At 41.2% G+C, this 17,462-nt stretch overlaps 1 protein-coding gene across 2 annotated transcripts; it reads left to right on the top strand.

Moving 5' to 3' along the window:
- Window positions 1-1,734: 1,734 nt before the first annotated feature.
- On the top strand, window positions 1,735-6,284 carry cln5 (CLN5 intracellular trafficking protein). Of its 2 annotated transcripts, none has more exons than XM_039015072.1 (4): window positions 1,735-1,890; window positions 2,145-2,319; window positions 4,727-4,808; window positions 5,486-6,284. In XM_039015072.1, exons 1-4 carry the CDS (start codon window positions 1,787-1,789, stop codon window positions 5,971-5,973), a joined length of 849 nt encoding a protein of 282 aa, XP_038871000.1. In that variant the 5' UTR covers window positions 1,735-1,786; the 3' UTR covers window positions 5,974-6,284. The 2 variants fall into 2 exon arrangements, with proteins under 2 accessions (XP_038871000.1, XP_038870998.1); XM_039015070.1 differs by having other exon boundaries at window positions 4,583-4,808.
- Window positions 6,285-17,462: the final 11,178 nt, after the last annotated feature.

Raw genomic sequence — 17,462 nt, 5'->3', positions numbered from 1 at the left:
TTAATTTTCTGTGTATCAAGTTTACCAAAGTTTCATATATTCAATTTCTCAGATGCATTCAGATTCAGTTTTCAAATTCAGTTTCTAAATTCAGGTTCTAAATTCAGAACAATGATAACTAACTCATTTCCAGCCAATCGCAAAGTAAAACAGGCTACCACCTGACCTCATTAATGGCCGTTGCGACAGTAGTGATTACTGAGCAGTCATATTAACTAACTCTTCTAAGAAAGGAGTCGTAGCCAGGGGAAAATGGCGTCCCTTGAGAGGGCAAGAACAAGATGTATGTCAGGAGAAGTGCAATATTATTATAAGGAGTGTACTAGGAGTACGGAGGAGGAATGGAGGGAAAAAGAGGCAGAGGAGGTCGAAGAGAGAGAGGAAGGAAGAGGGTGAGCTTGAATCGGTTAAAAATGCCAGAAAAAACGTATATGCTTTGTTAAAGAAGAAGGATAGAAAGTGTAAGCAGAGTGAGCTGTATGCCATATTGAAGACAGGAGGAGGAATGGAAGTGAGTGAGAGCAAAGTATCGAAGGTCGTATGTGTGGTGAAGTTCTCGGAGCCCGAGGGTCAGGATAAAGATGTGATGTGATGGTAGGAGTGACATTTTTGTAAAAAGTGGACCCTTGCCTTTTGGCTGATCCATTTGTGGTTTCAGAGTGTGTGAAAAAGGAGTTGGGTGCTGTAGAATCGGTGAAGGTAACCCAAAGTGGTCTTGAGATAATTGTTTGTGTTTCTGCTGGTCAGAGGGAGCAGGTGCTCTGTGTTAAACGAATAGGGACAAGAGATGTGAATTGTTTTGCTCTCAAGAAAAGGGCACAATTGAAAGGAGTCATTATTGGGGTAGAGAAAATGTGAAAGTTGACCAACTGAAGGGGGAAGATTCCCAGTGTTTGTGATGCTCTTCGTTTGGTAAGTCGTTGTCTGTTCTTTTGAGTTTTGAGTCTTTGCCCGACAAAGTGGATGTTAGGGTATATTCTGTAAGTTATCCCGTACAAGCTTTTGTGCCAAATACAGTATGTTGTTACAGGTGTTAAGCTCATGGACATGTGGCAGCAGTGTGTAGGATAGAGGTTACTAGGTGTGAGAAGTGTGTAGAAGGGCCATGAGACAAAGTAATGTGTAGCATTGGGGTGTCATGTGTTAATTGTAGGGATGCTCATGGGGCTGGGGATCAGAAATGTCTGAGTAGTGCAGAAGTTGTCATATTCTGAGGCAGTGAAGAAAGTAGAGGAAAATGGGTCAAGGGGGAGGGATCCTGAGAGGAGTGGTGTGTATAGTAGAGTTGTACCAGTACAGAGGGATAGGCCAACAAGTGATATATGTTTCAGAAAGATTGGAATTTTTGCATTTATAGCAATGGTTGTCAACTGTTCTGCAGGGATGGAACATAAGTCACAGACAATTGAGGTTGTGGTGGCACCTGCAGAGATGCATTTGGGTGTTCGAGACCTGACATCAGAAGAGTTACAGGGTGTGTTAAGTAGTGCTGTCCCATCCTTTCAGGCTGTCTGCCTGAGGCAGGACTAAATAGATTTAAATAGTGGAGTAGGGTTGTGGGTTTTTAAGTGAGTGTAGGGTTAGATGGTAGGGTATTTGTTCATTAAATAAATGTTTCATTATATATTTTTTAAGCAAAGTATACTCCAGTCTAGTAGGTGGCGGTAATGCAACATTTATTGAATGCCAAACGCCGATAAACCTCATCGAAGAAGACGAAGACCGCACCACGGAAGTACGCGGGAAACGTCTGCTTGTCTTCTGCGGTTAAAAGAAGTGTCTTGAGATGAGACCAACGGTGGTTTTAACGTGTTCAGTCCTATTTTACTATCTGGAGATTGTACATTCCCGAGGTGTCCATGGAAAGCAAGAATGGCCGATTCCTTACAGGTAGTTATGGCAAATGTTCAATTCTAAGAGGTTAAATAAAGTAAGACGGCTGCTGCTGTTTAGCCAAAGTTGAGCTGTTTTCGACAACATGTCATGTGATACCTGTCTAGCTAAGAAAACGTTTTTCAAGCCCTGTCAGTGTAGGTAGATGAAAGGGTTTAGTTACAATAATCTTTGGTGTAGACCTATATTTTATAAACACTAACTAGCTACCAATCCAACCCTCTGTCACAAACTGTAATTGACATTGACAGGCGATTTGATTATCGACCCGCTGCGGACTCGTACTGTGAAGCCATGTTCCCCTTCTGCCCCACCGGCGACAGGGATGGTCGGATCCCCTACATGAATAACTGGGATATCATCTCGCTATTTCGAATGCAAGCTCCGGTGTGGGAGTTTAAATATGGATCATTGCTGGGGAAAATGGTAAGTAGTGTGTTTCGTTTTTTTGGGGAAGTTGCACAGCTGTCATACTGTGTGTGTGTGTGTGTGTGTGTGTGTGGTGTGTGTGTGTGTGTGTGTGTGACACACACCAGAGACACACCAGGGTTTCTGTTAGCTGGTAATAGACGCTTTTTAAAAACTTTTATTTTTATTTTTTTTACAAATAAATAAAATTGGCATTGTCCGATTTGTTCAGGGCAAAAAAAGAAAATGCGAAATAATGCTTTTTAGCATATTCATTGATACATAACAGTTGATGGAAATACACTTAACAAAAATATAAACTCAACATGTAAAGTGCTGGTCCCATGAGTTGAAATAAAAGATCACAGAAGGGTTCCATGTGCACAAGCTTATTTCTCATTTTGTGTACAAATTCATTTACATCCCTGTTAGTGAGCATTTCTCCTTAGCCAAGATAATCCCCTCACCTGACAGGTGTGGCATATCAATAAGATGATTAAACAGCATGATCATTACACAGGTGCGCCTTGTGTTGGGGACAATAAAAGGCCACTATAAAATGTCCAGTCTTGTCACAACACAATGCCGCAGATGTATAACGTTTGAGGGAGCGTTCATTTGGCATGTTGACTTCAGGAATGTCCACCAGCCCTGTTGCCAGAGAATTTAATGTACATTTCTCTACCATAAGCCGTCTCCGTTGTTTTAGAGAATTTGGCAGTCCAACCGGCCTCACAACCGCAGACAACGTGTCACCATGCCAGTTCAGGACCTCCACATTCAACTTCTTCACCTGACCAATAGAATAGGTAAACTTTTCTACTATGGGGGATAGTAGATTGACATAGGCGGTGTGTACATAAGGCTAGGGGAAGCTTTCCCTAAGTAAATTGCGAAAATTATAGCCTACTCCTGTCTATACAGAAATAAATGAAACCATTCAAAATAGGCTACTATTTTTCGAGGATTGATCATTAGCTTCCCTTAGCCTTAATTTTTTTAAATTATAATTGTGGATTTTTTTAAAATCGCATTGCCTTCAGTCAGAAGGAAAGGCAGCAATTGCGCATGGTCGGCAAATACCAGTTGTCGAGTTGCAACTGTCAGTGAAAAGTAGAGGCCCAGCCAGGCATATTGCAATATTTCTAATTGGTATCGCAGGAAAACATACAGTAGTTTGGAAAGCAAATGGTTATTACTGTAACGAGAAGACAATGAAAATACTCATGTCATTTTGTTATAAAAATGCAACCTATTTGAGCGAACAAAAGTAGGCCTATAGCCTATCTTATTGGCACCAGCGGAGAGCATTGGCCATAACCCCGGTGAGTGCGCATATACAATTCATGATTGTTGGGTCAGTGCCGTTTAAGTTTGTTTTTGGACAATCATTTTCTTCTCCAGTTTAGTTGGATGTCATTCTATTTGCGTGTCCCCTTCTTGTAGGCCTATTATATGGACAATGTCGTTTTTAAAGATCTTTTTGTCAGAGTAGGCTAATTTGTCCTATTAACAAAATATTCTGCAAATGTCTCCAGTCATATAAAGTGTAGTAGAGTTGTGTGTGTATATAATGGGTTTTTCCTGTGCTCAGCCACCCAGGCCTCAGCCATGCATTGAATGGTCTTTTTTTGCAAACAGTGAGTGATTGTTAGGCTAAATTATGACTATCTACTCATCACATTACCGAATAGTAGGCTATCTTGCATAACTCTGCAGATGCATGGAATGCTTTATTGTAAATGTGCATGTTTGTTGAAAATTTGCTTCCCCAAACTTGAAACTCACACACCGACTATGCATAGGCTCGTGATTTTGCTTTTCATTACTCATCTTGTTGGCTGACTTGATGTTCTGTTAAGATTATTTGACCTTTATTTAACTAGGCAAGTCAGTAATGAACAAATTCTTGTTTTCAATGACAGCCTACTGAGGAACAGTGGGTTTACTGCCTTGTTCAGGGGCAGAAAGACATATTTTTACGTTATCGAATCCCCGAGCTGACCTTGCAATCTTTCGGTTACTAGTCCAACGCCCTAACCACTAGCTACCTGCCGCCCCAATTACCATCTTCTAAATGTGATTTCTGTCATTCTGAACACCGTGGGTGGACGCCCTAATCAGGTTACACACCCAATGCATATGGGTCCAGTAAATTTCTCATGTCTGGTCAATTTAAATATCTGCCACTACATTTTGTATAACAGAAATCCTAATGCACACACACAGATTCCTGGTGCATTACAAATCTCTGTAACTGATTTGATTCTCTCACTCCTAGCATATCATGCATGATGCCATTGGGTTCAGCAGTGCTGAAACGGGGAGAAACTACACCATGGAGTGGTATGAACTCTTCCAGCTGGGCAACTGCACCTTCCCTCACCTGAGACGTGAGACTAACAACCCCTTCTGGTGCAACCAGGGAGCTGCATGCTTCTTTGAGGGGATTGATGACGTCCACTGGTCTGAGAATGGCACCTTGGAGAAAGTGGGAGAGATCTCAGGTAACAAGACTGAGCAGGCCAAGGGCAATGTGAAATCTGGTAGTATTGTCTTTTAGATCTTTTGGCAGCCTGGTTGATCCATTAGGATCGGCAGGTAGTCTAGTGGTTAAAGAGCGGCTAGTAGCCTAATGGTTAAGAGCGTTGGACTTGTAACCGAAAGGTTGCTGGTTCTAATCGCCGAGTCGACTAGGTGAAAAGTCTATTGATGTGCCCTGAGATTAACCCTAATTGCTATGCGAGTGTCTGCTAAATGTAAAAATGAGGATGTGGAGGGTCATGCACTTAACTTTGTTTAATAACTAGGCCTATCATCACTACTCTGCTCTGCTGAAGACCAGACTGACAATAAAGTCAACAAATAACTCATCAATGGGGTTGGAATGTTAGGTGTAACCATCACCATATTGATTCCTTTAGATCTGCAATCACTGAAAGGGTAGGGCTTGTGGTTGCATTCAGACCGAGCCAATCTCTTTAGAAATGTTTTTTTATAGTGAGCTTGTGGTTCAAAACACTCCTTTACAGGGCTTAATGAAAAACACTGGTGTGATACCTGTTGCATCGTGAACACATGGATTATAGGTGAATGCAGCATGATTTACTTATTGCGCATGTTAGAGTTTTGCAAACCCAAACTCCCCTCTGGTATGATAAATAACGATTACTGTCTCTCCTAGGTGGCCAGTTCAACGAGATGGCCTTGTGGGTCCAGGGCGACAACCAGACTGGGATTTATTATGAGACGTGGACGGTCCGCTCAGACCCCGGCCCCAACGCCACCGTGTGGTTTGACTCCTACGACTGCTCCCAGTTCGTCCATCGCACCTACAGGTATCTTACTCAGCAGGGAGCCAAGCTGTCCAGCCGATCCCAGACCAACTACACTAAGATCTACCTGTACAGTGGGGAGCCGACCTACTTGGGGGACGATGATTCTATCTTCCGGGTGCCTTCTGCGAAGACCCTGGCCGACGACATCCGGAAGTTCTATCACCCTTTCCGACCTCACCAGTCGTACATGGACTTTGTCCTCAGTCTTGCGGAGGCTTATCAGAAGGTGGTAGAGGAGAAGAGCTTCTACTTGTACTATAACTTTGAATATTGGCACTTACCCATGAAATCTCCGTATGTGCAGATCACGTACGAGGAAGTGCCTTTGCCGTAAGGCCACAATTTGTAATTGGGTTATCAGCCAAACGGCAGCCGAGCCACTTTGCAATAAAGCTGAGGGATGGGGCTGGAAAATATGTTACCACTCAGTCAGATGGAGCTATGGATTGAAGGACTATCGTTAATTGAACTTGCCATTCATTGAACAGCAATTTTAACTTTGTCACATGCGCCGAATACAACAACTGTAGACCTTGATGCTTACTTAGATGCTTACTTACAAGCCCTTAACCAACAGTGCAGTTCAAGAAAGACTTAAGAAAATATTCACCAAATAAACTAAAGTAAAAAATCATAAAAAGTAACACAAAATAAAAATGAGGCTATATACAGGGGGTACCGGTACCGAGTCAATGTGCGGGGGTACAGGTTAGTCAAGGTAATTTGTACATTGAGGTAGGGGTGAAGTGACTATGCATAGATAATAAACAGCGCGCAGCAGCAGTGTACATAACAAATGGAGGGGGGGTCAATGTAAATAGTCCGGTGGCCATTTGATTAATTGTTCAGCAGTCTTATAGCTTGGGGGTAGAAGCTGTTAACCTCTTGGCGCACGGATCCCTTTAACGGGATCATTTTCGTAAACAACCGCTGAATTGCAGAGTGCCAAAAAAAAAAATATATATTTTTTTTATTTTCATGAAATCACAAGTGAAATATACCAAAACACAGCTTAGCTTGTTGTTAATCCACCTGTCGTGTCAGATTTTGAAAATATGCTTTACAGCGAAAACAATCCAAGCGTTTGTGAGTTTATCGATCACTAGACAAAACATTACGAACAGCTAGCAGCAATGTAGATTGGTCACGAAAGTCAGAAAAGCATAAAAATTAATCGCTTACCTTTGATCTTCGGATGTTTTCACTCACGAGACTCCCAGTTACACAATAAATGTTCCTTTTGTTCGATAAATATTATTTTTATATCCAAAAACCTCCATTTGGTTGGTGCGTTATGTTCAGAAATCAACAGGCTCGAGCGGTCATAAAGGGCAGACAAATTCCAAATAGTATCCGTAAAGTTCGTAGAAACATGTCAAACGTTTTTTATAATCAATCTTCAGGTTGTTTTTAACAAATAATCGATAATATTTCAACCGGACGGTAAACTATTCAATAAAAGAGATAAAGAAAATGTCGAGCTACAACTTTCGCGCGCATGAACTAATCGAAGGACAGTCAGCTATCCACTGACGCGTTTTGATAAATCTCGCTCATTTTTCAGAATAAAAGCTTGAAACTATGTCTAAAGACTGTTCACACCCTGAGGAAGCCATAGGAAAAGGAATCTGTGGGACCTTTTTTTTTTTTTTTAGATAGACAGGTGTGTTACCTTACAAATCATGTCCAGGCAATTGAATTTACCACAGGTGGACTCCAATCAAGTTGTAGAAACATCTCAAGGATGATCAATGGATGCACCGGAGCTCAATTTCGAGTCTCCTAGCAAAGTGTCTGAATACTTAAATAAGTTATTTGTTTTTTAATGTTTTTATTTATAATACATTTCAAATAACCTGTTTTTGCTTTGTCATTATGGGTTATTGTGTTTAGATTGAGGGGAAAAACTTATTTAATCAATTTCAGAATAAAGCTGTAACGGAACAAAATGTGGAAAAGTCAAAGGGTCTGAATACTTACAGTTGAAGTCTACTACCGTACTCCACAAATTTCTTGATAACAAACTATAGTTTTGGGAAGTCCATTAGGACATCTATTTTGTGCATGACACAAGTCATTTTTCCAACAATTGTTTACAGACATTATTTCACTGTATCACAATTCCAGTGGGTTAAAAGTTTACATACACTAAGTTGACTGCCTTTAAACAGCTTGGAAAATTTGCTCGCCTCCAGGCACTGTTGGGGCAAGTGACTCTGAACTTACAATGGCTAGCCGCATGTGAATATTTTTTTTCTTGTGCATTTTGCCATTTGCCTCGACTCCTGCATGCTTTGTTGATTCTGAACTTTCTTGTTTACCCTGACCGTGGGACACACTGTTTGTTCCCACACTCGGGACTCTATTGGTTACACTGACTTTTGGCCCCACATCCTGTTCTAACCGGCATTGTATTTATGTTACCTGATAATTGCTGTATAATATGATCCTGTTGCCATCTAATGCACATTCAAATGTCATAAATCAACACTGCAGAGCTCTCCCTGTCCTCTACCGTGCCTTGATTGTATTACTGTTGATGATATCCGGAAATGTTCATGTATACCCTGGCCCATCTATTGTTGGTCGCCCCAATTCTGACTTGTGCTCTGATATGTTTCACTGATTTCTGCTCTCGTAAAAGCCTGGGTTTTCTGCATGTTAACACTAGAAGCTTATTACCTAAAATGGATTAATTGAAAGTGTGGGTTCACAGCTCCAATCATTACATTACTGAGATGTGGAGAGTGTTTTGAATACTGATGTTAACCTTTTTCAGCAAGACAGATTTTCCAAAGGTGGGGGAGTGGCAATCTTTACCAACGATCACTTTCAGTGTTCGGTTGGCCCCCACAATTCTGTCCCCAAACAATTTGATATTCTGGTTTTAAGCATTAAACTTTCAAATAGCTCACCGGCCTGTACCCTACCTGCCCTAAGCTCTCTCCTGGCTTCTTACACTAAGTCTGAATTTGTCCTGCTAAGTGACCTAAACTGGGACATGCTTAAACCACCTGACCAAGTCCTAAATCAATTGGACTCCCTAAATCTTTCTCAGAATATCACCGATCCCACAAGGTATGACTCCAAACACCCAGAAAAGGCTACTCCCCTCGACATTATCCTCACAAATAATCCTGATAGTTATCAGTCTGATGTTTTCTGTAATGACCTTAGTGATCACTGTTTTACAGCCTGTGTTCGTAATGGCTTCTCAGTGAAACGTCCTGTTCTGATTTGTCAAACTTTAAAGAGCAAGCCTTCCTCCATGACCTGGCCTCTGTAAATTGGTATAGCTTGATGTTGTTGTTACTGACAAGAAGCACATGGCTGAGCTCTTTAATCACCACTTCAATAAGTCAGGATTCTTGTTTGACTCCGCTGATCCTAACTAATTTCCTCATCTGCTACCCTTTCTAATGCGACTAGCCCCGATGCTCCTACAGCTTTTTCCCCCTGCCCCGCAACAAAGTTTCTCCCTGCAGGTGGTCACTGAGTCCGAGGTGCTAAAGGAGCTCTTGAAACTTGACCCCCAAAAAACCATCTGGGTCAGATGGTTTACACCCTTCTTTAAGGTTGCTGCCCCTATAATCGCCACGCCTATCTCTGACCTTTTTTTAACTTGTCTCTCCTCTCTGGGGAGGTTCCCTTTGCTTGGAAGGCAGCCACAGTTAGTCCCTTATTCAAAGGGGGAGATCAAGCTGATCCTAACTGTTATAGGCTTATTTCTATTTTGCCCAGTTTATCAAAAGTGTTGGTGACCGGCAGTGTCAGCCACTGCCTGTCACCAAGGGTGTACCCCAAGGCTCAATCCTAGGCCCCCACGCTCTTCTCAATTTACATCAACAACATAGCTCAGGCAGTAAGAAGCTCCCTCATCCATTTATATGCAGATGATACAGTCTTGCACTCAACTGGCCCCTCCCTGGATTTTGTGTTAAACGCAAAGCTTTCTTAGTATCCAACAAGCTTTCTCTGCCCTTGTTCTGAACACCTCTAAAACAAAGGTCATGTGGTTTGGTAAAAATAATGCCCCTCTTTCCACAGGTGTGATTACTACCTCTGAGGGTTTAGTACTTGGGAGTATGCTTAGATGGTACACTGTCCTTCTCTGCACATATCAAAGCTGTAGGCTAAAGTTGAATCTAGACTTGGTTTCCTCTATCGTAATTGCTCCTCTTTCACCCCAGCTGCCAAAGTAATTCTGATTCAGGTGACCATCCTATCCATGCTAGATTACAGAGACGTAATTTATAGATCGGCTGTTAAGGGTGCTCTCGAGCGACTAGATGTTCTTTACCATTCGGCCATCAGATTTGCCACCAAGGCTCCTTACAGGACACATCACTGCACTCCTCTGTAAACTGGTCATCTCTGTATACCTGTCGCAAGAGCCACTGGTTGATGCTTATTTATAAAACCCTCTTAGGCCTCACTCCCCCCTATCTGAGATATCTACTGCAGCCCTCATCCTCCACACATTGTTAAAGGTCCCCAAAGAGCAGATACCTAGTCAGTTGTTCAACTGAATGCCTTCAACTGAAATGTGTCTTCCGCATTTAACCCAACCCCTCAAGAGGTCTGGGGAGCTACCGTAATTAACATGCATGGGGAACAGTGGGTTAATTGCCTTGCTCAGAGGCAGAACGCCAGATTATTATTTTTTTCTTTGTCAGCTTGGGGATTTAATTTTGCAACCTTTCGGTCACTGTCCCAACGCTCTAACCACTAGGCTACTTGGACACATCCCTGGGTCGCTCGTCTTTTCAGTTCGCTGCAGCTAGCGACTGGAACGAGAGGCAACAAACTGGACAGTTTTATCTCAATCTCTTCATTCAAAGACTCAATCATGGACACTCTTCTTGACAGTTGTGGCTGCTTTGCATGATGTATTGTCTGTGCCCTGTTTTGTGTTGTCATGTGCTGTTGCCATGATGTTTTGTCCTATATTTTTAATCCCAGCCTGCAGGAGGCCTTTTGGTAGGCTGTCATTGTAAATAAGAATTTGTTCTTAACTGACTTGCTTAGTTAAAGTGTGTCTGTGTGTGAGTGAGACACACAAAATATAAATGCAATATGTTTAATGAGCTGAAATAAAAAAAATCCCAGAAATATATCATACGCACAAAAAGCTTATTTCTCTTATTCTGTGCACATTTGTTTGCATCCTTGTTAGTGAGTGTTTTTTCCTTTGCCAAGATAATTCATCCAACCAAGCCATGAGGCATATCAAGGAGCTGATTAAACTGAATGATCATTACACAGGTGCCTGGGACAAAGTGTGCGGTTTGGTCACACAACGCAATTGCCATGTTGACTGCAGGAATGTCCACCAGAGCTGTTGCCAGGGAATTCAATGTTAGTTTCCCTGCCATTGTTGTTTTAGAGAACTTGGCAGTATGACCAACAGGCTTCACAACCGCAGTCCTCGTAACCACGCTAGGCCAGGACCTCCACATCTGTGCTCATTGTCCTCACCAGGGTCTTGATATGCAGTTGGGCGTCGTAACCGACTTCAGCCCGCAAATGCTCACCTTAGATGGCCACTGGCATGCTGAAGAAGAGTGCACTTCACGGATGAATCCCAGTATTCTTGTTATTGGTATTTTATTAAGATCCCCATTAGATGTTGCAGCAGCTACTCTTCCTGGGGTCCACACAAAACATGAACCAGAATGACAATACAGAACATCAACTCAAGGACAGAACTACATACATTTTTAAAAAGGGACACGTAGCCTATTCATACACAAACTATTTAGGTTTGCTGTTTATTTGAGCAATAAGGGCTCTATATAATACTGTACTCTTCCTTGAATTTGGGGACTTTGAAAAGACCCCTGGTGGTGTGTGTGTGTGTGTCAGCTGACTATGCACACATTTTGGGATTTAACACAAATGTTTCTTATAAAAAGAAGTGATGCAGTCAGTCTCTCCTCAAGTCTTAGCCAAGAGAGACTGGCATGCATGGTATTTATATCAGCCCTCTGATTGCAATCTTAAGTAACGCCAAGTAATTTTGTCTCAACTTGTTCAACAGCCACACCATTCATTACCAGACTCTGCTGAGGTCTAGAACTTAAGGGATGATTTGTACCAAATACAATGCTCTTAGTTTTAGAAATGTTAAGGACCAGTTTATTACTGGCCACCCATTCCAAAACAGACTGCAATTCTTTGTTAAGGGTTTTGGTGACTTCATTAGCTGTGGTTGTTGATGCGTATATGGTTGACTCATCAGCAAACATGGACACACATGCTTTGTTTAATGCCAGTGGCAGGTCATTGGTAAAAAGAGTAGAGGCCTAGAAAGCTGCCCTGCGGTACACCACACTTAACATGTTTAACATTAGAGAGTTTAACATTCCATTAAAGAAACCCCTTTGAGTTCTATTAGATAGATACAGTTGAAGTCGGAAGTTTACATACACCTTAGCCAAATACATTTAAACTGTTTTTCAAAATTCCTGACTTAATGCTCATAAAAATTCCCTGTCTTAGGTCAGTTAGGATCACCACTTTATTTTAAGAATGTGAAGTGTCAGAATAATAGTAGAGAGAATGATGTATTTCAGATTTTATTTCTTTCATCACATTCCCAGTGGGTCAGAAGTTTACATACACTCAATTAGTATTTGGTAGCATTGCCTTTAAATTGTTTAACTTGGGTCAAATGTTTCAGGTAGCCTTCAATAAGCTTCCCACAATAAGTTGGGTGAATTTTGGCCCATTCCTCCTGACAGAGCTAGTGCAACCGGGTCAGGTTTGTAGGCCTCCTTGCTCGCACATGCTTTTTCAGTTCTGCCCACAAATGTTCTATAGGATTGAGGTCAGGGCTTTGTGATAGCCACTCCAATACCTTGACTTTGTTTTCCTTAAGCCATTTTGCACAACTTTGGAAGTATGCTTGGGGTCATTGTCCATTTGGAAGACCCATTTACTACCAAGCTTTAACTTCCTGACTGAAGTCTTGAGATGTTGCTTCAATATATCCACGTAATTTTCCTGCCTCATGATGCCATCTATTTTGTGAAGTGCACCAGTCCCTCCTGCAGCAAAGCACCCCACAACATGATGCTGCCACCCCCGTGCTTCACGGTTGGTATGGTGTTCTTCAGCTTGCAAGCCTCCCCCTTTTTCCTCCAAACATAACAATGGTCATTATGGCCAAACAATTCTATTTTTGTTTAATCAGACCAGAGGACATTTCTCCAAAAAGTACAATCTTTGTCCCCATGTGCAGTAGTAGACTAGTGATCTACAATTTTTTTCTGAGGTCTTGGCTGATTTCTTTTGATTTTCCCATGATGTCAAGCAAAAAGAGGCACTGAGTTTGAAGGTAGGCCTTGAAATACATCCACAGGTACTCAAATTATGTCAATTAGCCTATCAGAAGCTTCTAAAGCCATGACGGAATTTTCCAAGCTGTTTAAAGGCACAGTCAACTTAGTGTATGTAAACTTCTGACCCACTGGAATTGTGATAGTGAAATTATCTGTCTGTAAACAATTGTTGGAAAAATTACTTGTTTCATGCACAAAGTAAATGTCCTATCCGACTTGCCAAAACCTATAGTTTGTTAACAAGAAATTTGTGGAGTGGTTGAAACACTTATGTTGGAGTCATTAAAACGAGTTTATGTAAACTTCCGACTTTAACCTTATACACCTGTCAGCAACGGGTGTGGCTGAAATAGACATCCACTAATTTGAATGGGTTTCCACATACTTTTGTGGGGGTAAACCATGGCCGAATGTTAACACATCGCAACATCTGGATCTGGCTAACCAGCGCCATGGTGTGGGGTAAACCGTTGCTAGCATAGCTAACTACCTTGATTAGAAGCCTTTTGTGCCGTTTTGGCTGCTCTGATTAAATAAAACTAAACATCAGTCAATGTGTTACAATTTCTGTTAGTTTTAGTTACACTTAGGTTGGAGTCATTAAAACTCGTTCATGTTAACTTCCGACTTCAAATGTAGCCCTGAATCCACGATATGGCAGTGGTTGAAAAGCCATAACACACGTTTTTTCAACAGGTTACGGTCAATAATATCAAAATCTGCACTGAAATCTAACAGTATAGCTCCCACCATCTTATCAATTTCTTTCAACCAATCATCAGTCGTTTGTGTCAGTGCAGTACATGTTGAGTATGACAGCTTGTTTGGCGTCGTGTGGGCGAGCGGTTTGCTGATGTCAACCTTGTGAACAGAGTGCCCCATGGTGGGGTTATGGTATGGGCAAGCATGAGCTACAGACAATAAATACAATTGCATTTTATCAATGGAAATTTGAATGCACAGAGATACCGTGATGAGATCCTGAAGCCCATTGTCGTGCCATTCATCCGCCGACATCACCTCATGTTTCAGCATGATAATGCATGGCCCCATGTCGCAAGGATCTGAACACAATTCTTGGAAGCTGAAAATGTCCCAGTTCTTCCATGGCCTGCATTCTTTCCAGACATGTCACCCATTGAACATGTTTGGGATGATCTGGATTGGCGTGTACGAAAGCCTGTTCCAGTTCCCGCCAATATCCAGCAACTTTGCACAGCCATTGAAGAGGATTGGGAACACAGGACACAGTCAATAGCCTGATCAACTCTATGCGAAGGAGATGTGGTGCATGAGGCAAATGGTCACACCAGATACTGATTTGGTTTCTGATCCACACCACTTTTAAAAGGTATCTGTGACCAACAGATGCATATCTGTTTTCCCAATCATGTAAAATCCATAGATTAGTGCCTAATTTATTTCAATTGACTGATTTCCTTATGAACTGTGACTCAGCAAAATCTTTTAAATTGTTGCATTTATTTTTGTTCAGTGTATATAGTCAGTTTTCGGTACACCACCTTGTTCACGAAAACGGATCGCTCCTACAGACAGTCACGTGACCATGGCTTGCTATATAAAAGTAAGCAGACAGGCACCGAGGCATTCAGTTACTGTTCGATTGAATGTTAGAATGGGCAAAACAAGTCACCTAAGCAACTTTGAGCGTGGTATGACCGTCAGTGTCAGGCGCGCCGGATCCAGTATTTCAGAAACGGCTTCCATTCTAGCCTTTTCCAATCTGCAGCAACTGTGATGCCATCGCGTCAGCATGGACCAACATCTCTGTGGAATATTTCCGACACCTTGTAGAATGCCACGAATAATTCAGGGTGTTCTAGAGGCAAATGGGGTTCTGACCCGGTACTAGATGGGTGTACCTAATAAAAACGGTGTATATATACTAAATGTGAGTTGCGCATTCCAATGTCCGCGATGGGTGTAAATCACGCTGGGAGCCACTTGCTGATTTGACAGCTCCAACCCAGTTACACCTCTGACATTGCCTAAATACAAATAATGAAGCAGTTGACAGTTATTGTTTAAGGCGGATCGGATTGAATCGAGCCCTTAGCGGTCTGAAAAATATCTTCGTATTCCTATGCAACTGCAGTATATGAAAAGCATTCCCTAAAAATGCTTTTGTATTCTACCTATGAAATGCTGTCTTAATATATAAAATAAGACTGACTACTTAATCTTTTTTTTACCTAGCTAACTTTGTTCACACTATGTTTGCAGTATTTGATGTAGTAATACATTGATGGCATGAGTGCATTTTAACAGACGAAGGCAAGAAGCCATGTACATTCTTTTTTTTTTTTTTCAAGATCACATTTCCAAATAATTCGATTTTTATTTCCAGACAAGTGAAATGGTAGATGCATGCCAAATGTGAATTGAATTTCAGCAATCAAGAATAGGAGAGGAAGGAAGCCAATTCAGAGAGATCTACCCAGACCAAAAAAAAAGAAAGTATTTACAGAAGAGAATGTCAGCAACTGTTACTTGTATCCAATGTACAATAGTATATTGTATACAAGATACGGTTGCAGTGACATTTTCTTCTGTAAATACTTTTTTAACCTGAAGATATGTAGCTATAGACCCATTAACGATGCTGCTAATTGTGTGCAAATAATCAACATTATCGCCTTCAATGATCTAAGAAGCCAATGCTAGTAATGTGCATTGTGCCATATTAGTTTCTCCTCAACCTGTACTAGAACATATTACAGTTACTTCCTACACAAACAATACAATGCATTTTAGTTGATGTCGTTTATTGTATGGTTAGACAAAGGTTCTAGAGCACTTGTATGGAAAAGAAGTCTATACACACAGAGTAATGAGTTTCAGGATTTTAGGAATGAAGCACTTTATCTACACTGAACAAAATTATAAACGCAACATGTATATAAAAATATAAACGCAAGTCTTGGTCCCATGTTTCATGAGCTGAAACAAAAAATCCCAGAAAATGTTCCATACTCACAAAAAGCTTTTCTCTCAAATGTGTTTACATCCTGTTAGTGAGCATTTCTCCTTCGCCAAGATAATCCATCCACCTGACAGGTGTGGCATATCAAAAAGCTGATTTAAACAGCATGATCATTACACAGGTGCACCGTATGCTGTGGACAATAAAGGGCCACTCTAAAATGTGCAGTTTGGTCACACAACAATGCCACAGATGTCTCAAGTTGAGGGAGTGTGCAATTGGCATGCTGACTAGGAATGTCCACCAGAGCTGTTGCTAGATAATTTCATGTTCATTTCAATATCATAAGCCGCCTACAACGTTGTTTTAGAGAATTTGGCAGTACGTCCAACTGGCCTCACAACCGCAGCCCACATGTAACCACCCCTGCCCAGTCATGTGAAATCCATAGATTTAGGGCCTAATGAACTTATTTCAATTGACTGATTTCCTTAAATGAACTGTAACTCAGTAAAATCTTTGAAATTGTTGCATGTTGCGTTTATATTTTTGATCAGTATACTTCCCTTTGATCAGTATACTTTAATAAATGACATGGAATCCATCTAGCAAAGGATAACTCTCGTACTCTCGCATATACAGTTGAAGTCAGAAGTTTACATACACCTTACATTTAAACTCAGTTTTTCACAATTCCTGACATTTAATCTGAGTAAAAATCCCCTGTTTTAGGTCAGTTAGGATCACCACTTTATTTTAAGAATGTAAAATGTCAGAATAATAGTAGAGAGAATGATTTATTTCAGCTTTTATTTCTTTCATCACATTCCCAGTGGGTCAGAAGTGTACATACACTCAATTAGTATTTGGTAGCCTTTTCCTGCCTCATGATGCCATCTATTTTGTGAAGTGCACCTGTCCCTCCTGCAGCAAAGCACCCCCACAACATGATGCTGCCACCCCCGTGCTTCACGGTTGGGATGGTGTTCTTCGGCTTGCAAGCATCCCCCTTTTTCCTCCAAACATAATGGTCATTATGGCCAAACAGTTCTATTTTTGTTTCATCAGACCAGAGGACATTTCTCCAAAAAGTACAATCTTTGTCCCCATGTGCAGTTAGCCTATCAGAAGCTTCTAAAGCCATGACATCATTTTCTGGAATTTTCCAAGCTGTTTAAAGGCTCAGTCAACTTAGTGTATGTAAACTTCTGACCCACTGGAATTGTGATACAGTTAATTATAAGTGAAATAATCTGTCTGTAAACAATTGTTGGAAAAATGACTTGTGTCATGCACAAAGTAGATGTCCTAACGGACTTCCCAAAACTATAGTTTGTTAACAAGAAATGTGTGGTTGTTGAAAAACAAGTTTTAATGACTCCAACCTGAGTGTATGTAAACTTCCGACTTCAACTGTACAATACATGATCCATTGGTTATTAAGGAAACTATAAAACCCTGACAGAGGGTGCAAGAGAAATAAGTACTATATTCATATCAAACACAGCATTTTATATACAGACACATTGGGACTTC

Source organism: Salvelinus namaycush, chromosome 19 (genome assembly GCF_016432855.1).
Source record: "Salvelinus namaycush isolate Seneca chromosome 19, SaNama_1.0, whole genome shotgun sequence".
Lineage (NCBI taxonomy): Eukaryota > Metazoa > Chordata > Actinopteri > Salmoniformes > Salmonidae > Salvelinus > Salvelinus namaycush.
The sequence above is the reverse complement of the archived record's forward strand: the minus strand, read 5'-3'. Positions and strand labels throughout refer to the sequence as shown.